General features: G+C 36.5%; 1 protein-coding gene across 2 annotated transcripts in view; it reads right to left on the bottom strand.

Moving 5' to 3' along the window:
- Positions 1–23353, bottom strand: part of jarid2a (jumonji and AT-rich interaction domain containing 2a) — a 97476-nt gene extending 74123 nt beyond the window's left edge. For both annotated transcript variants that reach the window (XR_015511395.1, XM_087287001.1), the window contains exon 1: positions 22788–23353. Coding sequence is in view for 1 of the 2 variants with exons in the window: in XM_087287001.1 (XP_087143127.1) it covers positions 22788–22832 (45 nt within the window). In the remaining variant the exon portion in view is untranslated. The remainder of the gene's footprint in view (positions 1–22787) is intronic.
- Between the last annotated feature and the right edge of the window lie 634 nt (positions 23354–23987).

The raw sequence follows: 23987 nt of genomic DNA, 5'->3' as shown, positions 1-23987 counted from the left end.
TCTATATCCCACTAGAATAAAAAGCAAAGCCCGTGAATTACTGGCAGACAGAGACTTTCTGGATTTAGGGCCAAATTCACTGATTTTATGCCAAGACAAGTCCACTGCCAATTCTAAAATGAAATTTGCTTGCTTGATGCTTAGAAATTGACAGTTAAGTGACTGATTCTAGGATATCCTGCTCTATTATTTGTGCAAGCAGTCTTTGACAAGCCTCATTAAAGAAGTGCAACAATATAACACCACTATTTTCACTAAACATGCCTGTTTATACCAATAATACACAGAGTATCCTGAACTGATGTACATGGAACTTTCCATTTAAGTGATCATCTGATATCAACGTATTAATGGGAGATAGCACATGAGCACAATATCTCTGAAATCAAATAAACAGAAGATTCATGCTGCTCATTTAACTGTCATAATGAGTTCCTTTGTGAAAACAGCTCTTATGCATCCCCCTTTTAACCACATCAGCTGGCTATTTGTGTGAGTGCGGTGTGTTGCTCCGAGCAGCTCTTACAATTACACCAGCATCTCTCAACACACGCGTCTTCAAGCCATGAGCTGGCTTTTATTACACTGCCAACAACCATGTCAATTATTGATAAAGGTGTATTGTGTCTGAAGTCATGCGGACGAGTCTTTCAGAACAAGCACAAAGCAGATCTGTCATGATAAGCCACATATGGCAACATGGCAAATAAATTAAATCTTGATTATATTTTTTCAGGAGATTCAAGACAACACTTTCTAGTCAACTCAAAACATAACCGCAACATTATTAAAGCAACATGCAAAACCATCTGACTGATAGGTCAATGTTTTAATGTAAATGACACTTTTTACTGCATAGTGTGGCATGTTTGTTTGTTTTGGTATACACTTATTTCCCGCAGCTGCCATTTTAAAAAACGAAAGTGAGGCTGTGGTGGGAAGAAACCCGGAAGTATAGGATCAGCACTGTTAACATTGCAACAATATGCTGCTGACTACCTCCAGCTGTTCCCGCAATTTCAAAATGCAGATATGGTGTAAACATCACTTTAATATAATTCAGTTAAGTTTAATTTAATCAATTAAAAGCATATTAGGCATTAAACAGCACCACAATCTATATATGTAATACGCTTAAGTGTCCTCCTGGGCCTCAGTTCATGGCATCAGGTAAACACTGTGGTTCCCTGCTTCAGCCAATGTAACCCGTTGAGCGATAAAACAATGCAGTCCTCTGTAGCACACCCTTGTGTTGTCTAATAGTCATCAGTTCACCGCTCTTCACCGAGTGCAAACACAGATACACAGACGCTGGAGCGTTTTAAAGCCCTAAAGATCAGTTGATTCATCAGCTGACTACTCATTTGTGTTTGTACTCGGTAAACATCGGTGACGTGCAGTGAACTGATGACCTGTCTGTTGAGCGCTGGTGAATACTATGGCAAATGAGTTTAAGAATGTGCTTAACAGTGCTTAAACGTTAGCGGGAAATGGAAGGGTATTTTATACATTTCAGTACCGAATTTCAGTATAATGATAAGTTTAACATAGCAAAAAAAAATCAGTTCATTACCTTGAGTTTTGATAAATGGCATCTAAAACGTGTGTTTGGGAAAGAAAACGTTAGCCTAATTAGTGCCATTTCCCTTAACTTAGCTGAAAATGAGGTCCGATATCACTTTTTATTTTCACTGTCCGTTCAGAACGGACCTTTGGGTCACTCGGAAGGCGGTGAAATTATATACTTGTGTCACTTACTCTTCGCTTATAAGATTTATAGCCAGGACACACAGACCCAGGCGCCATTCCTGTGTGACTCCAGGTGATAGTTCTGGGTTTCTCCCCACCACAGCCTCACTTTCGCTTTTAAAATTGTAGCCGCGTGAAATCAGTTTATGGCTCACTTTTGGGGTTTTTTACACTAGTGCATTGTACTTTTTAATACCACCTCATGTGAGGATCCAAGCGAGCAAAACGTAACAAATAAACACTGCTGATCACCGATTGTTTTTTTTAAATAATCATCACTACTAACGCAGACAGGCCATGTGGTTTGTTTATGTTGTGTTTACAATGATGTCACAGCAGTAGAGGCGACACACCTACAGCAATAATCCCAGTCACTTAAGTGTCGAGGTTCCCACCAAATGTCAAATTCCCTGCCATTTATCAATTATAAAGTTGAATTTCCATGACCTATAATGAAAAACGGGCAGCAGCAGTGTTGATTAGTCACTCTGGAATGTTGTGATTCTGTAATCGCCAAACTTAACACAAGATCAAGGAAGCCTGAAATGTTTTTAATTGCCACATATTTTCTGTGGATTTTAGCCAGCCAGGAGACTGTTTAAATTCGTTCTGCTCCATCTGCATTGTTTAATATCAAATAACAATTATATGGAGTATAGAAAATTCTCATCTGGTGTGAGATACCTTGAGTTGTCATAGACATACAGCGTTGCATTTCTCCTTAGATGTGTGACACACTTTGGATGTTTCATGCGACATTATTCTAACGTGCATTCAGTCAAAGCCTATTTGACTTCAATATTTGGAATAGACCTTTTAAAACTTCAAGATCTTCCAAAAAAAATAAAAACTTTAGGAAGCCCTGTGTAGTGGAAAAGCAAACTGAGCTGAGCAAAACCAAACCAAAGCAAGCTGAGCATTGCTAAACCGTAGCATGCAAAGGAGAAGCAGCTGAAATGACTAAAAGTATAAATCCAGTATAGACTAATATTTAACAGTAAATATTTAGTAAAACAAACTACCTTTCAGCATTCACCATCATGAAAACATGAAATGGCAAACTGACAACACCTGTTCTCGGAGGTTTTTGGATTCCACTTTCCACTGTTTTGTAAACATGCGCTTGACAGATTGTGATGTTTACAGCTTGTGTTTTTGCACATGGATCAACATTATGAAATAGTGGTACTCCAATCAAAGTTCATTCAAAGTCTCATAACCTGTGTTTCTTGCCCAATTACTTTCAGCATCTCCAACACTATTTCATGGCAGTTCATATCTATTTTATGTTTAGCTCAACTATAAATTCTTATTATCTGCTCATAGTCCATTGATGGTTACTTTTGCAACAGGTCTTCACAGGGGTTTCCTTTTTCTATGACTGAATCATTTTAAAATAAATCAATAAGAACACACACGTTTATAGACTTATGAATGAAACTTAATGAGTTTTTTTTTCCATTTTGAAAATAGTGTTTAGTGTGCAAAAGGTGGTAAAAGATCGAATATACAAACACAACACTGAAGCACTTCAGTGAAGCACATCTACATAAAAACAACTCTATTAAAAAAGAATCTGGCTGATCTGAGATCTGATTTTAGAAACTGCTGATCTACTGGGATTTTCATGCACAACCATCTCTAGGGTTTACAGAATATCCAGTCAAAGGAGAATGGCCAGTCTGGTTGGAGCTGATAGAAAGGCAAAAGTAACTCAAATAACCACTGGTTACAACTGAGGAATGAGGAGAGCATTGCTGAATGCACAACACGTTGAACCTTGTTGCGGACGGACTAAAGCAGCAGAAAACCACACCAGGTGTCACTCCTGTCAGCTAAGAACAGGAAAATGAGGCTACAATTCGTACAAGCTCACCAAAATTAGACAATAGAAGTTAACACGTTTCCTGGTCTAAGTCTTAATTTCTGGTGCAACATTCAAAGGGTAGGGTCAGAATTTGGCATCAACAACATAAAAGCAAGGATCATCCTACCTTGTTTCAAAAGTTCAGGCTGGTGTTGGTGGTGTAATGGTGTGGGGAATATTTTCTTGACACACTTTGGGCCCATTAGTACCAACTGAGCATCGTGTCAATACCACAGCCTACCGGAGTATTGTTGCTGACCATGTCCATCCCTTTATGGCTACTTCAAGCAAGATAACGCGCCATGTGAACATGACAAAGAGTTTACTGTACTTAAATGGTCTCCACAGTCAACTGATCTCAATTCAATAGAGCACATCTGGAATGTGGTGGAACAGGAGACTCACATCATGGATGTGCAGCTGACAAATCTGCAGCAGCTGCGTGATGCTGTCATGTCAATATGGACCAAAATCTGAGGGTAATATTTAAAGTACCTTGTTGAATCTATCCCACGAAAGATCGAGGCAGATCTGAAGGCAAAAGAGGGTCCAACCCGGTACTAGTAAGGTACCTAATAAAGTGGCCAGTGAGTGTATATGAGATGCTAAAACCTATGAAGACTAGTAATGTTTACTATTTCATGTACGTATAATGGGCGTCACAGTGATGGTTATGTTTAAGGCTGGGCATTCATGCTTAATTTATCAACATATCGGCCCTTTTTTAATGGAACAATTCATTTATATTCAAATTAGCCACCAATTCACAAAGCCATATCAGGTTGGTGACTTGTTTTTTGAATGAAAAAAAATTGTAATATGTTTGTTTTTTGACATGTAACTTTTTGCTGTCTGTTGCATATTTCCAATGCATCTATTAGTAACATCTGCTAACATTTCTACTCAAACCATGATTCCTCAAGAGATAAAGCTGCTGCAAAGCATAATCAAATAAACATATCCACTTATAATCGACTAACCATAGTTAAATTGAAAGAACTTTACTTTTGTTTACATTTGTAGCCTAAAGCCCTGATCAAGTTAGGCATCAGAACATCAACAAAGAGCAAAAACCAAACAAAAACAGACAAAGTGAGAGGAATAATGGCAGAATAATAGGCAGCAAAGCGAGGACTGTTTAATTCTAGTGTGTGGGTTTGATTTGCATACAGATAACTTGTCAAACGCCTTTTATTAAACATGATGGCTTTAATGACTAAATTGCTCCCTTATGGATTGGGCAAACTTGAATCCAAAAGCAACTTGTGCTACAATCGGGAAAATGGATGCTTTAATCTTTACCTAAAGTGCAGGGAGCAGACGGAGATTCAGGCCAGCAGTAGTTGTGTCTGAGCTCTGCTTCACACAGATCATATTTAAACAGGGCAGCAGGAGCAGACGGGCCTGCCAACATATCAAATCTGACCTTGCTACCCATCTGTCTCAGACCAGTCACTGGCCTCTCATTTACACACACACACACGGCTCACTTACTACTAATGTTAACAAAAGCAAGCTGGCATGAAAGAAATAAAACGGATCTCTTATTTGCCCAGGACCAACAAACTGATGTTAAACCTACACCGGCTGGCCTATCAGCACAGTACATGCAAGCAATCGATTGTAAAATAAATAAAATAACTGACTGTCATAAGCTTCTCAAATAAGCCATTCAACATCCCTCAAAGGCACACATCCATTGAGATCACAAAGAAAAACCACCTACTCTAAATGACAAAATGAAATCTTTTCATTTCTGAAAAGCTACATGAACTGGAAATGAGTTCACAAAGACAGAAATGCAGGATACGGCTCTGGAAAGGAATGAAAAGGCCACTTCAAAGGTATTATTGTTTCTACAGATTTACCATTAATAAGTATGTGTTTTGAGTTCTTTTTGTGTTTTAAATAAATGTATTATTGTTATTAATATTTATTATTATTCATACTGTCTTGTTATTCTGATAAACATGTTTTTAAAATAGTAAAAACAAAAAAGAAAATTCACTTATTATGAGCAAATACAAAGAGCTGATAATAACCATGAAGTGCTCTCTTCATTTTTTTCTATGTCCAGTGCTGTCAAAATATCCAGCCTTTTCATATCAAGTCAATACTGGAATTTCAGAAATGTTATTGTGCATATTTTTCTGCACTACTCAAAGTACCAAATACATGTTTGATTAAGTGCCTGCTGATAGGAGGCTGCTTTTAAACACTTCTGTATCCATTTGTGTAAGGACTCTGTGAAGTCAATAGGGGTCTCTTTGCATCATCACGTACTTTAGCCACATGTTTGTTGAGCTTGTGAACACAATGGTGTTTGAGCTTAGTCAGTAACCTGTGCTCTGGGTCAAACAAATTGATATCAGCTTTGTTAACTGCTTTTTGATCATCCGCAGCTATTTGTTGTTACCTGTGATGTTGAGGTTTTTAACTGTGTTGCAAACTTTAATCTTATATCTTTAATGCACTTCACACAATATTTGAAGGCAACATAATGAAGTACAAAAAAAAGAAAAAAACACTCTGTGGATTAAAATCTATGAGTTGACCTTTTTTAGTTGGAGCAAAAGCCTGTATTATATTGTTTTTGCTTTATAAACATTTCTGTTGCATTTGAACACTCCTGTTATTCAGCAATGTTTTAAACTGCACTGTAAAGATTTATTTTTGTATATAGAAATGAACATTTTGTTGCACTGAATCACTGTTATTCATAACTTTTTTTCAACCCAGGTTCATTCTGAAAACGTAGTCCTGTGGACGTTTCTGGAGACGGCGAAAAACGTCTCGATCTGCGAGAGGGCGGTGTGTGCGCTTTTTCACATCTCAAATGTCTTCCGCGAGTGCCGGCGCTGTTCTCGCGTAAACCTACCAGAGGCCACTATCGACCAACTGAATGACTGAATAATTGACTGGGTGACCGACCAATCGACTAACTCACCCTCCTCCTTCCCTAAACCAAACACATATTACAGATTGACCCGCCCGCCCGCTTACTTCCCTTAACCCAGCCAACGATTTACAAAAGCTGTCCAGAAAAAGAAAAGCCCTCGTCTGATTTTTACCACGTTTTCGGATTTTACCACATTGTCACCCTGTTGTTCACTCATTCATTTCATTTTTTGGATTCTGTTTTTGTCTTCCCTGATTTCTGGAACCGCTCTTCCCCGGACTCAAACCCGGTTGTCGACCCGGTAAGCGCCAAAAGGAACAGCGTCATACAGCCCTGTAGCGTTCGCCTAAAAAAATTAAATGCAGCCATACGTACCTCCGGCTACATAATTTGCAGTCTCCAGAAACGTCCTCTGGACTACGTTTTCAGAATGACCCTGTGTTGACTTTTTCAGTTTGAAATATAACTGAGCCTTTAAATGCCATTTATAAAGAATTTACAAAGTATAAATAGATGAGCTCACAACACAAATGGAATTTGTGTTAATAAAGTATTTATTAATATACACAGCAACTATTACTATATGCCTGACAAAATAAGATGTGTAATGTTCATTTGAATAGTTTATTTATGATTAACTTAGTCCTTAAACTGCTTAAATAACTGTTTTGAAAATAATACAATACTTGATGGGCGAAGCAGTGGCGCAGTAGATAGTGCTGTCGCCTCACAGCAAGAAGGTCGCTGGTTATGGTCAATACTTGATTTAGTAGTGACATATTAATCATTAACAAAAGTATGAAAATGCAATCATGCACATGAGATATTCTTATAAGTAAATAATAGAGCATTTGTAGCTGAACTTATAAACTGCTTAATAATGTGTGTGTGTGTGTGTGTGTGTGTGTGTGTGTGTGTGTGTGTGTGTGTGTGTGTGTGTGTATATATATATATATATATATATATATATATATATATATATTCTATAAATGTAGAATTACTGCTTTACAAAAGCTGAACTATTTGCAAATGCTTATTAAAGATTCATAGTTTGCAGTTATTATAAATTGGAAACTTTGCTCTCAGTGAAATCTATTTGCTCTGGAACTGCCCATCAGGGTCAGAGATATCCTTAACTAATTACATCTCATGTTTAATCACCACCGAGACATATACCAGAGCCAGAAGTAGATTCCAGAATAAGTGTCCAAAATAAGAATGCTCTAGGCAGGGTACATGAGTGCTGAACAACCTCTGAAGCCCTAGAGCTGTGAGGTTGTGGCATCTCCAGAGCTGTCGAAACTAATTCTAAAATAAATAAACCATATAAGTGAAGTCTAAACAAGTATATTCTGGTCTAAAAATAATTACCCATAATAGAAAACTATAGTGAGTTTTGTCCTCCGACCATCACATACGCTGAGAAAAGCTAAAGACAAAATGGTGAAATAGTACAAATGGTGAAATGGTACATGCTGGTAGAACAAACAAGAAAAAAAAACACTGCATTATTCTCCTCTTCAGCATTGCATATCACATATTCAATTGTTTCTGCATATTTTAAAAATTCTTGGATTTTGCATTCGTTTATCAGTAAGACTGATAATTGCAATAATTTAACTTTTTTTGTTTTTTATTAATTATTCTATATATTTTGTATTTTATTATCTTTCATTTTGTACATTAGATATTGCTGACAGGCTTAAAATGTCTTATGGCATACACAATTATATATAGTCCAGGCTTATTCTGAAAACGTACCACTATATACATTTCTGAAGAGCGCCAAATACGTCCCAGAAGCTACATTTTTTGCAGTTATTGTTTTTGTGAATCCACCAAAGGCCACTGTGTATGCTTTTTAATATCTCAAATTTCTCTTGGGAGTGCCATTTGTAGGGACATCCCAATAAAACATTTTAACTTCCGATACGATACCGATATTGCATCCTTCAGTATGAACCGATACCGATATAAATCTGATATCAGCACAAATCATGAATACTTTACTTTTACCTATTTTGTTAAGTGGAATGTATGAACGGCTAGATCAAACTGAGAACAAAAGTCAGCAACAGTATGGAAAAAAATGACCAATTTATTAAATATTGGTTGCATAAATGTGAACCTTTTACATAAGAATATATATAAAAGTATTAAAGAATAAAAATTAAGAGCCTGAAAAATATCTTAATTGAAAAAAACAAAAATATATATTTTTAAAGTGCAAAATACTAATTAAAGGTCACTTCAGTTATTTATTTTTTAACATCAGCAAATGGTAGAAACAGCTGAGAGCAGGAACATAAGAGAAAAAAGTATTGTTACTGTAATTGAACAACTGCTAAAGGTTCAGTGTCCAAAGTTTCAATTTTACACACAGCTTCTTGATAAATTTGTGATCAAGTTGAGCTGAAAAAAATATCTTTCACACAGTGGCGCAGATGTAAGGTATTGTTAAGTTAATAAAAATGTGCAGTATGGTTAGTACAAACATTTACATGATCAGATCTATTTAATCTGTGTTTGTATTATAAGAAGATTATGGCTGAATCAATGTTCCCATACATTATTAATTTTATATTAATACATATTGCGCATATTATCTTTAATATAAATATACTTGCAATAGCTTGATTGATACACACCTTTTCTCCACATCACATGAAGTAATGTGACTTTTAAGAATAATTTTATTTATCAAAATTCATTATATTTGCATAATATATTGCACATATTCCACCCTACTACCCACATGGGAAAAGTATGACAATGTAAATAGAGACAGAACTGCAAACTCATGTGCAAAGCAGACACTGTTATCAGAGCACTTTATCTTTCTGGGCTTTTTAAAGAAGAGTTAAATATGGGAATGCCTTTAATTAAATTTTCCTATTGCGCCAAAAGTAATACCATCCACTTTTTAAACTGTAATGGCCCTCAGCACCAGAATGACTTCTTATTCTTATTTTAACAGACAATTAAAACAACAAAGATGTTTAGCATTTAACACCTTTTACATGACACTGGTCCTTTCCAGTGTGTTCAAGTTAAAAAATAAAATAAAGAATAAGAAATCCACTATTTCACTCCTACTATCTATGTGCACCACTGAAAGGTCAAATCTGCTCCCTCTCTAGTCTTGGTGCTGCTGAGAGATTGAGATGCACCGGCCAAAGTTTGCGTATAAAGTAATGTAGAAACGCAGCTAAAGAAAGCAGAATCCTGGATATGTTAAGCGATTTAGAAATCTTGGCTAAATGCATTTTTTAAGTGCCAAATAGAGGACATGTCCGGGAAAAAGAGGAGGTATTTTCACCCTAAATAATGAGCTGGATCAGTCTATTTAGTAAATGGCTTTTCTTTTTCGTGTGTTCTTGCACTCTTCTCAAAGCTAAAGTCTCTGTGGGTCTGCATCGGCAGAGCACGCGACTCCGTGGCGGAGTATTTACACGCACACAAAATCAAGCCGCTGAGGTAAAGTCTTATTATATCACACTGGATGCACCACGATATGCCTTGACCGAATTGAGGCTCGCACGATGTGTGCTACGTCGCCATTCGGTGCCTTGTGTTGCTTAGCAGCGTATACAATAAAATCTAAAGATCGCTTGACGTGAAGTAAATAAACCAGTAACGTTAGACGTGCTGTTGTTGATAGCGTCAGCGTGTGCTACCGTCACAATAGATTTCTATCGTAATACATCATAACTTAGTGTGAAGAGCATGTTAAATATTAGACACTTTGCTAGCAAGCAGTGTTGTGATCACGTGGGCTTTGCACGCTGCCTCTGAACGCTGCTGGATAGAATAGCTGTAACGGAGTTAAGAGCACATCGGACTGCTTATATCGAAGATTTTTAACACAGTCCGATATAACTTTTTGGACTGATATCGGACGAACTTCCGATATCAATATCGGATCGGGACATCCCTATCCATTTGTGCTTGCTGTTCTCATGTAAATCCACCAGAGGCTGGCTGACTGACTGATAAGCGATCAATTGACACACCCTCCTCCTTCCCTAAACCCAACCAATAGTGTTTTTAAAAGCACCGATTGACCTGCCCACTCACTTTCCTAAGCCCAATCGACAGTTATAAAAAAAACTATGCAGAAAAAGAAAAGCACTTGCCTGATTTTTACCACGATTTCAGATTTTACCAGATTCTCACCCTGTTATTTACTTGTTTATTAAATTTTTCGGCTTTTTTTTTTGTTTAACCCGTTTTCTGGAATCGTTTGATGGACTCGAATCCCCATCATTGTGGTCAATTCTTCTCTGCGTCTCAAATATGCCGACGTACATGGCGAGCCACTGGACAAACTGGTAACAGTAGCAATATTTCCATCCACCTATTTTTATGAGCATTTTGCATTTGCATATAAAAAAACAGTTGATGGAAACGCATAAATGTTGAAAATGCGCCTTAAAAAACGTATGCGCATAACTGAGTAGGATAAACTTTTTATTTGATAAGAAAAGCTGCGCACCAGCTACGATGGAAACACTTCTACCGCACAAACTCCAGTATGCGCATTAAAAAAGGTCATGTGATTTTGTTATGAGATCATGTGATGATGAAAATGTGTGTGAATAGACAAACCATTATGCTGAGCACACTGTAGGGTATAAACGGGTATAAACAGGCAGTCCAGAATCGTAGTCGTATAAACAGGCAATAAGTCGTAAGGCAGGCGACTAAACAGGATAACAAGGATAAGCAAGGCTAAGATCAAGATACGGGAAGACAAGACTAGGAGAACGCGTTGTAATGTCATCAACAGATTAACAAGACTAACAGATTAACAAGTGGTTTAAGTAGTGAGTGCAATCAGTCTCTGACAAGGGTCAGGTGGTGAGAATGTAATCAGTCTAGATGAGTGAGCATGTGTGAGTGTGATCGGAGAGCATGTATGAATATGTAGTCCAGGAGAAGGCGGAAGTGTAGTCCATGGCTTGTTGTGTGGGAGAACCAGTAATCTATGACGAACGATCGCTAGTTATCGTAACAGTATTAGTGTTTTTATATAATTAATGAACTCCAAAATCAAGAGTGTCTGTGGTTCGCGTCTGACACCTTCAAATGCCACTGTGTGTTCACAACGTGTCAAGTCACTTATTAGATGAAGAAAAGATTGACGCAGCTTGTCCTACTGCAGCAAATTCAGTTTTTACTGTTGATATTTGGCCCCAGTTAATCAGGAAGTGACGATTTTGTTCACTTTGACTCGTTGGATGGAAACGCTGCTTTATTCGCAAATCATTCATTCGATGATCCAGTTTTGCACATAAAGATCATTCACATTTTTGGATGGAAACATAAGAAAGTAGTCCATATGGAGGTAAGCGGTCAGCTGGTAAGCGTGAAAAGCAATGGCGTCATACCGCCCCATATCGATCGTTTTAAAGACAAAATGCAGCCATACTTACTTCTGGCTACATAATTTGTGATCTTCAGAAATGTATACAGGACTACGTTTTCAGAATGAAGCTATGTTGATTATATATTTAATTTTTTCCATCAACAAAAATCTGATGGAAAACTCAGAACACCAAAAGTGCAAAATGAACAAAATAACGAAAACCAAAAATAACTGACAGCCTACACCTCTTCAAAAAAATAAACAATTTAAAAAACGCTGAACTTTATGCTTACATTGCAAATACATGTTTTGATCTTCCCAGATTCAGCAACACAATCTTCACCAACTGTAAAACCACAAAGGACTCAATGCTCCAGGGAGTTCCCACAAACCTGCGCCCATACAGGATTCGCTTATCAAGGACACTTTGTTTCCAGTGACAACAGCCTCTACACATTCACCTCGCTGTGAAGACAGATTGCTGCAGACAGAGCCAAAGAAGCACAGAGCCACCCAATGACAGTCCCCTCTCCTGCCCTGACAACAGCAGAACGCCAGTGACAAACCTGGATGCTTTACATTCACACTTCCCTCCCTCCATCTCAACAGACATAATAACAATACTTGCTTAAACTGAAACTAATGTAAAACTCTGTGATCTCCCATGGCATTGTGTTTCCATCAGAGGATGCAAATCAAAAGAGATTTCAGCACCCTCAAGCCAAGACTGTTCAGTTGTTGATCGTTTTGCTTCAGTGTATCCTCAGGAGCCACTGAAATTCATTTTGTTTTGTCTGTATCTTTATGACTCTCAGAGTGCTATTGACTTGAATTTTATGAATCACAAAGGATCACAGTTTTAGTGTCTTCAACGTTCTACAGAGTGGAAAAGAAAAGATTGACGTTGGGTGGCCTGAGGTTTATTATATTATCCTCAAATTTTACAGGGTCTTTTCTTTTCAAGACTTTTTAAAGACCTTCTCAGAATATTTTAGGACCTCATCGCCACTTCAAGTTCTAATCAGCATCAAACCTGACCTAACTAACAGTTGTTAATAAACAGTCGTTAATAAAGTTGTAGTAAACAAATCAATGGTGCACAAACATGGAACAGAACTCAGATAAGCTCGGAAGAAACAAAGCTTGAAAGAATAAATTATGCGGTTGTTTTATATCGACAGGCTTCAGCTAATTTTTAAACTCGTCTTTCTCTAACAAGGAGTATACGCAAACTTACATTTTTCCATTTTGCTGTCTGTTTTGCTCTTTGGTTTTACTCATAGACTGGAAAAGATATGGATGTAGTATCTGCGACTTACCCATGAATTTCTGAAAAGCACGAAAGAAGCTACAATTGGGCATGGCCAACCTGCGTCATTTTGTTTGCGCGTCATCACTCCAACCGAGGGTAACCAAATAAGGGCAAAGAGCGAAGCGGAGCTATAGGCGCCTGTTAGTATTTTGAAACACTTTAAACTTCACAATCTGTGACTTGTTTGTGTTCTGACTAAATGTGCTTGTTTGAACAATATATCAGTAAAGTGTTTAGTCCTTTAAAAACACTGTTCTAATACTTTGAGCCACTAAACAACATTGTTCTTATGATGCTTTTCCACAGCAGGAAAACGCCAATTATTTTCAAATACTTCAAATATGGTCTGTGTTAGTAAATGCAAGGCTATTGATGAAATCCAGGCATGACATTTATGACATTGTTTCAGATGACTGTTTTAAAGCATACAGCTAATCAATCTGTCAGATTCTGGAGTGCATTACAGGTATAAGGAAAATTATAAATAATAAATTATCTTAAATTAAACAAACACATTTTAGATATGGAAATAGTTCCAAAAAGCAACTGACTGTGTAAAGCCACATAAATCAACACAGAAATACGATGTATATTCCGAAATCAGCAGCAAATCATCTGGAATCAGCTGAGGTGAAGTTACGGCAACCATCGAGACATAGCTGTCACTCAAGTGGCCACGCCTTCCCACGTTTGACACAAATTACATGACATCACCCAGACAGAGGAGCTTGGCCGGATGCGCCCCTGCCCAAACTAATCGCATGGATATAGTACGTCATTGTTAATATTAGGAGGAAAATAAATAAATTTATGCTTTTTTGGAATCAAACACTTTGGACAATGCTTGAATAAAATTTAAGACCTCATTAAAACCCGTTTAAGACTTTTTAATACCTTTTAAGGGCCTAAATTTTCTCATAATTAATTCATAATTGAATCAACTTTTAATACTTTTTAAGACCACGCAGACACCTTGTTTTAATTGTGGCCTGAACTATCCCTTTATCTTACAATATGATACGATGCAATGCAACTTTTTGACAGACTTTGAAATTTAGTATATATTTTTTATATATCCATAAGCGTAAGCCAACAAAACTGGCACAAATTATCAACAATAAAAAAAGTTGCTGCAACCAGGAGAAAACCATAGTGATAAAAAGAGGCTGATTAAAAGGCAATTGTCAGATGTTTGGCAATAAACCTTGTAAGACATAAAGAAAATTAACCAAATCGTTGATGAAAAACTAAAACAGCATTTTGCATGGTGTCCAATGAGAGTAGTGTTCTAGAAAGTCAGTTGTTCAATCAAATGATCTGTTAAGACAAAATCACACAAGTTTTTTTTTGCTGTGCGTCAAAGAATGTATTTGATAGCTCTGACCCTGCACCAGAACCCCTTACAGGAAAGTTTTCTGAAACTGAGATTTTTTTAACTAAAAGCTGAATACACAAGTTTTCCAATACAGACTCTCTCTCGTTACGTACGCCTTTATACATTTTTGGAGAGAGCAAAATACATCCCAGGAGCTATTTTTTTTTGCCGTTTTTGTTTTCGCAAATCCACCAGAGGCTTATTTCTAGAATATATTTTGACTTCTACATCTACTGGGCAAACTGGTAACAGCGGAAAAGCTGTCCATATGGAGGTAATCGGTCATTTTAAAGACGAAATGCAGCCATACGTTTCTCTTGCTTCATAATTCAAGATCTCCAGAAATGTATATAGGGCTATGTTTTCAGAATGAGCCGCTGTTGGAGTTTTCATGCATTGATGTATGAAATAAGACCAAATTTGGTGTCTAAATTAAGTGCCTAGTCATGCACTTTACTAATAGAAAACTATGTATTAAAGCAAAAAACTAAAAAATATCTTCATTTACTTAATATTCTAATGACTTGTAGCAAAAATTAAATATCTATCATCATTTTGTAAATCAAGCAGTGTATAGCCAAAAATAAACCTGTCCAAAAAAGACTGATTTGTGATCACAAATGTGTTTCTAATGTACCTTATTGCATAGCTTCTTATAGCATAAAATCCGTCTTTCTCAGTTGATGTCATGTGTTTTTCTTTGTTATTTTTGCATATTTTGAGATGTTGCACCATAACATTTTTATTTAGCAGATGCTTTTATCCAAAGTGTCTTACAAATGAGGAAGGCAACATTTGATCCTTTGTAAAAAGGCAATGTATAGAGAAAAATACAATTGTTATGAAGTCTGAAAGTTCAAATGACACTGGTGAAGTCAGCTTGCACTAATTTTCATCCATGTTTCATTCAATCTAGGCTATGAAGTGAAGAGTAATGTGCTCACATCCTAAGCTGCTTTGTTAACAGCAGCAAACAAAGAGAGTCCCCTCAGAAAGGCATTGATACTCTAAACTACATACTATCAATCGTTAAAAACAACATTTGCTGGTCAAAGTATTACCGGAGCCTTTAAACATCAAATTGCCATTTATGAAATCTGAGAGTATCATCTCTCAAAAAACAAGTGAAAAATCCATTAAATCAATAAACAAACGCCAGACACGTTTCTTGATTAAATATCGGATTTCAAAAAATGCCACAGCAACAACTGTCCCCAATTCAGCAAGCTAAAACAGTGCATCTCCTTGGGGTTTGGGATGACTGCATCAATTAGTGCACAGCTGGACACGTCTGAGACGGAGGCATGAAGCAGCCATTACAAGCAGCCTGCAGTTTTTACATCATCCTTTGTTTTATTTGAGAGTGATAACACAGCCACAGAATTTCATTACACAGATAAAACGCAACGAGGCTGTATGATTGCAGACAACACATGTGATATTAATCATGTTTGTAGTTTAGCTCATCACTTCGGATTATTAAAATATAGATTAGCAGTGTTGACAATACAAATGCTCATGTGGTGTGTATGTAAATAATAATCAATTAATTTGAGTTATTTAAAAAATGTAAAGAAATAATAATTGTACACCCATAAAAGCATATTAATCACAAGCAAAATCTCTAAAACATAAAAAGACTTCTTAATTTGAGTAAAATCATGTTCCATACTCAACTAGATATATTTATGTTCAAAATAATAAGTTAATTTAATTATTATTTATTCTGAAACAGATACATATCTGATCTACACTCATAAAATATATAGCATTCATTTATTCATTTTCTTTTCGGCTTAGTCCCATTAATAATCTGGGGTCGACACAGCAGAATGAACCACCAACTTTTCCAGCATATGTTTTACGCAGCGGATGCCCTTCCAGCTGCAACCCAGTATTGGTAAACACCCATACACACTTATTCACACACTACAGGCAATTTAGCTTACTCAATTCACCTATACCTACTGTCTTTGGATTGTAGGGGAAACCGGAGCACCCGAAGGAAACCCACGCCAACACAGGGAGAACATACAAACTCCACACAAAAATGCAAATTGGTCCAGCTGAAACTTGAACCAGCAACCTTCTTGCTGTGAGGTGACAGTGGTAACCACTGAGCCACCGTGCCATCAAAAAATATAGCTTAAGTTACCAAATGGTACAAAAAAATAACAAAATGGTCAAATCTATTAGTTATATCTGTGCAACTAACCAAAATTGAATCACAATCGCAATTTAAAACATTGCAATTAGCTAATCGCAAGAGGCTGTGATATGAAATATTTATGTATTATTTCATTTCCCCTGCCCAGAGCAAATGCGTGACTGTCGTCTGTGTAGTCTAACTAGCCAGTTGAGTGAGCACATTTTTGTTCTGCCCAATCAAAATTGCGCAACCAAACTATGTGGAACACCCACATTAAAATAAACAAACAGGAAAGTGTAAGATAATGGCATTTGATGCTTCAGAAGCATTAATAAACAAATTAATATATATTTAAAAAACAGCATTGGTAATATGGGAATATTTTAGTTTCTAAGTCATATTGGTCATTATTAGAAGCTGTTGCAGGATTTTTGCCACGGCTTACAGATATTTAGCTGAAGTTTGACTACAAAATTAAACCACAAATCAAATCGCAATATCTATCAAAAAAAATAAAAATACAATTAGATATTTCCGCCAAATTGCACAGCCCTACTATTGGTTCAACGCTTGAAATGTAAAACATAAATGATCTAAAAATTATGCAAAACATGAAGACGACAATTAAACTGATCATTCATTTTGGGATTTTTATTTAAAAAAAAAACATAAACTTATCCTAATAAGATGCATACAGCTGAGCTTGTACATTTGTTTAACTGTTCTTGAAAAATAATCACAAGTAATTAATGATCAGACAATATTAATAATGTTGACAAAAATAAAATTAGATCAATATAACGAATCAGTGAGTGACATCAGTGGCGATTCAATTCTGTTGTTAGGGTGTTAAATTACAAATCTGACCATATTTAACTCTATTTTACCGTGTCAGCAAGCATCTCATATAACACATTAATATAATTAATATAACAATCCACTTCACAAAATAATTACTCTCTAAATCCATGTAGTCCATTAGTATTATTGTTCATTACTCATGTAAATACACATGCAAAACGAACACTGTTAAGTGTTTCCTCAGGCCCAATATTTCAAACCACATGTAGAAACAATATATCATGAAACCCACAAGTCTGCACCAAGAATTATAAGGCAATCCACTGACTAATGTGAAAAAACATATTAAGATGAAATACATTATGTTTCTGTCATTTACATGTACCAGAAATGTCAAAAAAATATATATACTTATATTATAACAGAAACCGATTTAAATCACACTTAATTACGAAGAAACCTGATCAAATATAAATTACCGTCTGGTTTCTTTCCAGTTAAGCTACCGAACAAAACCTGTTATTCAAGATTTCCAAAAACACTCAATATTTGCGAGATAAAAACCCATTTAAAGCAAACACTTCAAACGAATTAGCCTTCATGGAGTTTGTGAATGTAGCACAAACCTAAAGTGGGTCAGTGTAGCATCGGCTTTACTTCTCTGTTACTGACTGAAGCAAACCAATGCCAAGGATGAGTCCGAAACAGCTAAACAGTATATCAAATATCTCTGACTGCTGAGGCCAAAGAAAAAGTGCGGGACACCAGCGCTTCAGTTTAGATGGCCATCTCTGGCATGTGAGGCAGGTCTGTGCACACTGTAAACACCCAGCGATATATATCTGCCAATTTCTGCTCTGTTGTCACATTAAATAGATTTGTTTTCACATATGGTGCTCGGGAGAAAGCGTGAAAAACGATTTCTTACAGCTTTCCCTGTTTTTACAGCCTGTTCATTTACACTACACTTCGGTAATGATACAATAATCCACAGTAATAATGTGTGCCGTAACCTCACCTAATCCTGAATGACATTATATAATATTCTCAAACCGAAAGAATGAGATCAAATCGCATAATAGGAAGTGTAACAGCCGTTTACTGTGTAAATGCGGGTCGCTTTACAATGAAAAGTGACATATCAACAGTGCTGTTGATTCATGCAGTCATAATCAGAAATCTCTTGATCCCTGTGTTGATTTAGTAACCCTCCATATCCGGTTTGGCAAGAGAGAAAGAAGAATGTAAAACATTCTTAGTCTCAATATGCATAATGGGCTATTTATACTTATAGCCTTGAGTTTTCAAGAACAGTGGAGGTTTATGCTAAGCTTATTCATAAAATGACCTTCATATTGACGACTGATTGATTTTAGCATGAAGCGCTAAATGTGTGTTTGTGCTAGTGCCTCCTCATGTGTAAACATCTAGATGTAGACAGCTGTATTTTATCCAATGAATTGTGGTGAATACTGACTAAAGTCAAAGCACAGAGCATCATACAAAGAAGCTATGGTCTTTAAAGTGATCATTCCCAGCTTCACAAAACCAAACTGAATGTTCAGAGCTTGTACTTCCAGCCATGCGGCCATTAAACATCAAAGAACTGATGTAAACAAAGACTTCAGACAGCAAGCTGAATGAAACAATAACCCTCAAAGAACAACTCGTAAATTTGAAACTTTTCAAAGTTCCATGCAGAAACTTTAACATCCATAGAAACTTTTAATTTCATAAAAAGTTTTCAATAGAGAGTTTATTAGATTTGTTAAAAAGGACAAAATGGACCTTTTAATCTTCCTTGGGTAACCAAAAATGGTTCTTCTAAAGGCTGATTTACACTTTGGAGTTGAGTGATCGCCGTGAACCATAGGGCATGCCTTGCGCGTAGTGGTGCATTTATACTTCTGCATGCTGTTTAAGTTGCTCTGCAATAACACTTTCAAAATGCTATCTGGCAGTGGGACTTTAGATTGCTCTCTGTTGATTTTTTTTCTGAATTCTACCTTAATGTACAAGTATCTCAAACTGGCTTATTCAGAGGCGGGAACCAGTGGACGTGCAACAACTTTAATCAAGACAAAAGCTTCCAATTGGAGCTACTTCATGGAACTCAACACTCACTTGTCAACACTCGTTTCAACAGGCTCGCTCCACTCCCACAGCTCTCAGCCCCACCCACACTCGTCACCGATATCAAGCCGACCAATCACAGAGCTTTGCTAAGTGTTGTCGCAATATGTAGTAACATTTTTTTGAGAGGTACACAACAGTGTCAGAAGGCAAGGGGTATGTGATTAGGGTTGTCATGATACTGGAATTCGATACCAAACGGTACTGAAATTTGGTGCAGTAAACAGCTGTGTTTTCGATAAACGGATGAGCTTTACAGCCAATCATAATCATTTCTGTTGAGCACATGAACACAATGGCAAATCAGTGGTGTTTAAGAACGTGCTCTACAGCGCTCAAATGTTCGCGATACTAATTTGTATGGAATTCCAGTATTGCAACAAAACAGTGACAAAATGAGCATTAAGTAGATATAAACTTTCAAGTTTTTCGTTTTGTCACTTACAGCCAAATGAATCAACGACCGATGTCAACTCTGTTTATCAAATCTTCAGACCAATGATATGCTCTCTAGCATTACCTCCCGCCCCTTCAAGACACTATTGCTGTTGCTAAATATCTCTTATTTATGTACATCGAAAAGCATTCCAACCGAGGGTTCACCAAAACACTTGCAAATCTAAGAAATTATTAAACGCCTGTTTAAGATTCATTGATGAACTATTTACATTTAGTATTAAGATGCATTTTAATTAATCAACGTTAAGAAAAAAAAAAGCCAACTCTTGACCACTTTCAGAGATAGTGGAAAATGCATTTTATCAGATTGCTCAAAACATGCAGTCAAATGGATTTTAACATCCACAAAAGATTACCTGATACCCATTTACTGGCAACTATCATTATGGGAAATGTTGTAAAAAAAGCCATTTATACTTTGCTACATTATACCAGAACGTAAGGATTATGATCAAAAATGTGGTTGTCATCCATATTCTTTTCACTCACCAGCGTTCCTGCTTGATTGTCAATGCCTGTAACACTGGTTTATTCACTTAACAGGATTTGTGTGTTGCACTAAACTCTGAGTTGGATGGTTGACAAATCTGAACAAGCAGGCAGGAAGACACACATTTAATACATTAATACCAGGTAGTTGGGAAGGTTACTATAAAAATGTATTTCACGTCGATGAGTCAGAATTCTGTGCTTTCATAATAAAAAAACAGTATTTTACTACAGATTACAAAATCCACTCTTTAAAGAGTCATTTGTAACATACATTTTCATCAAGGTTAGCAGCTTAATCTAAATACTTTGAAACATTAATAAGGGCCTTTTTCCTACATATTATTTTAAATCAGTTTTCAATTAAATGTCTATAAAATATAAATAGATGATTGGTTTACATTCATTGTACTTATTTTGTCTTCAGGAAACATGGAAGTATTAGCTGCTGAAAGGCAGTAAATAAAATGTAAAATTGAATCAAATTAAAATGTAAAACTGTAGTTAGCATCCTGTTTAAAAGTTTACACCCCTGTTCTCAGTGCATTGTGTTACTTGGTTGAGAATCAGTGAATGTTATTACTTTTAGTTAGGGTTTTATTTGAGACCCTCAGTTGTCCTTGTAAAAAAATAATAAAAGTGAAAACTACACTGTCACTGTTGGAAAGTGCTACAATATACAGAAGATGCTGTAAACTTTCTGAAGGAAAGTATCCAGTTTAACTGATCGGGACAAACAAAGGATTCATTAACAACTATCACAAACATAAAATACTTTAGATCATCCAGGTAACAATAGATAGTATTATTTAAGAGTATGCAAGCTTTTGATTAGGATAATTTCTAGATATTCAATAATCATTTGTGCCTTGGTGAGTATAAACAGCTGTTGTGTGAAATAGTTTATTCAGAGCACTAAACAAAATAAAACAAGCAATTATACGATCCTGCTTATTTTATTGTAATGATTACAGTTTTTTATATTCTGCAGGGGGGGTGTAAGGGGGGGGGGGGGTGTAAACTTACGAGCAGAATTGTACCTCCAGACAAATCAAACAGATTTAGAAATAAAAATTAATAGGCTGCAACCAATAGAAACCTAAAGAAATAAAATGGCATTGCCTTTTATACACAACCGTTAAGAAGGGGCCAGTGGACCTGCTATGATACATACTTATAATACAATTATTACAATTTAATAGCTTTGAATTCTTTTTTTTTTTCTTAAAATTTTAGCAAATTTGTTCTGTTTTTGTCATTTTATCATTTGTTTCATATATCTTTAATTATGAATAATATAATTTACTAATTAAACAAATTATTTTGAATAATTTAATTTATTATTTAATATAGGCTACATTTAGTTACCTCATTACATCACAATAAACTAAATGAAATTAGTGTATCTATATACATTTATTTACAGTAAAAAAACAAACAAACATTTTATTAGATAACATTAGTTCAAGTAGTCAAAATGTTTACTTTTTAGTTAAAGATAACTCTAGCCACTGATCAGGATATCACATATGATGGACAAAATAACTAAAGAAAGAGCTTGGATTAAATCAGACCCGAGTGAAAGCAGAAGGGGTGGAGGACCAGTTTTAGCATATCTTAGCAATAAAGAGGTCAGTCTGCACACAGCACACAAACAGCAGGAGGTCAGAGAGAGGCTGTAAACCACCTCAGCCCTTACCACAACACAAGCATCTGCCCACGATTTGACAAGCTAAGTTCTTGTGACATTGAAAAACCGACCAAGACACACGTACACACACATACAGAATGACGACCGCAAACACACACACGACCACAAACTGACCACGGTAGTGTCGCGAGACGGTCGTCTACATCGACAGGAGCTCCTTTATGACAAACCTGACAGACAGTGGAAACAAACACAGACACCGGAAATGCGAAACGTATCAAGGTACACTTCAAAAGCCCAATGCATTATTTGGGTCAACAGCGAGATACGCATCGGCCAGCCCGTCCTTAACCCTTAATTCACACTGAAGATGGTTCACGGACTGCTCGTTTATAACATCTGACCCAATTCTGTCAGCAAACCTGATGTTACCTTAACAGGGGGGAAACAGCGGTGTGATTACTACAAATTACAAGGCAGATGCCACTAAATTCGATGGTCACGTAAAGGATTAAACGACAAAATTTGCACTTACAAATTTCTTTTGAATGATATTTCTCTTCGGCCTTTCCCTACTCATTTTGCCCTCCAGGTTGAACTCATTAAAGGTCAGACGGCCACATCAATTCTGATTAAGAAGAAAAAAATCTTTCCGTTGTTGTAGCACGTGATTATTTAAATCCCTGGTAGCAAAATGTCGAGGTAGGCAGAGAACGTTGTATCCCGGTCGATCGGCGAAGCCTGTCTTTCTCTTTTTCACAGCCCAAGACACGATAGAGGTAAAAGAATCCAAATCCGAAGATCCATGGCGATTAAAAAGGGTCTGTGTGAAAAAAGCAGCGGCAACATTTCCACCGAAACGAGCTGGAGTAGCCAATCTTCCATTTGAAAGCTGAACGGCGTATTGTCAGGGCTCCCCGCACCACATTCTTGCAGTCAAAATAAAAGCCAGCTTTTGGCTCCCATTCTCGTAGCTCGTAACGTGTCGTTTACTGTTACATTATGCGGGTACAAAACGGCCAAACGCACCGATTTGAAAAATCTGGAGTTGGTTTTTGCCTGCCGCTGTGCTCCCTCATATTGTGTGAACTCAATGGCACCGATGTTAATGCGACCTAGTGGCGTCTTTCATAGGAGGATCCGTCCTATCATTCACCCTCAGCACGTTTAGCGGTACATTTAAAAAGGCTGTCTCGAAACACCTCACTAATCTGGACTTTTAACATGTTTGAATTTCCTTTAGCCCTATGGATTCTGAACTATTATTACTAAACGGTATTTGACTGAGCTGCCAATTGTAATTACTGTATAATAAGTTCATGAAAACAATTATGCATAAAAAAGACTGCATTCTTCCAAATAGGGGGTTTTGCAGAGATGGAATAGACAAAAAATATTTGGTTCCTCAAAAAAAAAAGATTTTCTTTGTGTCAAAAACTTTTAAAATGTGCTTTTTTATTATGAAGAGCTTTTTTATTATTATTTTTATTTTTATTTTTTGCAGGAATGGAACTGACCATAGAATCAGGGGTGGACTTTGCCAATAAGCAAGGTAAGCAGCGGCTTAGGACCCCGGGAAATTAGGGGCCCCAGCCAATGTCAAGAAGCCTATATTAATCATATAGCTATTTTACTAAATTTCTATCATACACTCAAATAATATTTTTTACATGTTTAAACTACTTTATTAAATGAGCTGAAACAACACAATCTTTCAGATTTCATTGGGACAACT

Source organism: Danio rerio, chromosome 16 (genome assembly GCF_052040795.2).
Source record: "Danio rerio strain M-AB ecotype USA chromosome 16, GRCz13ab, whole genome shotgun sequence".
Classification (NCBI taxonomy): Eukaryota; Metazoa; Chordata; class Actinopteri; order Cypriniformes; family Danionidae; genus Danio; species Danio rerio.
Note: the sequence above shows the minus strand (reverse complement) of the source record. Positions and strands in the feature narration are given on the sequence as shown.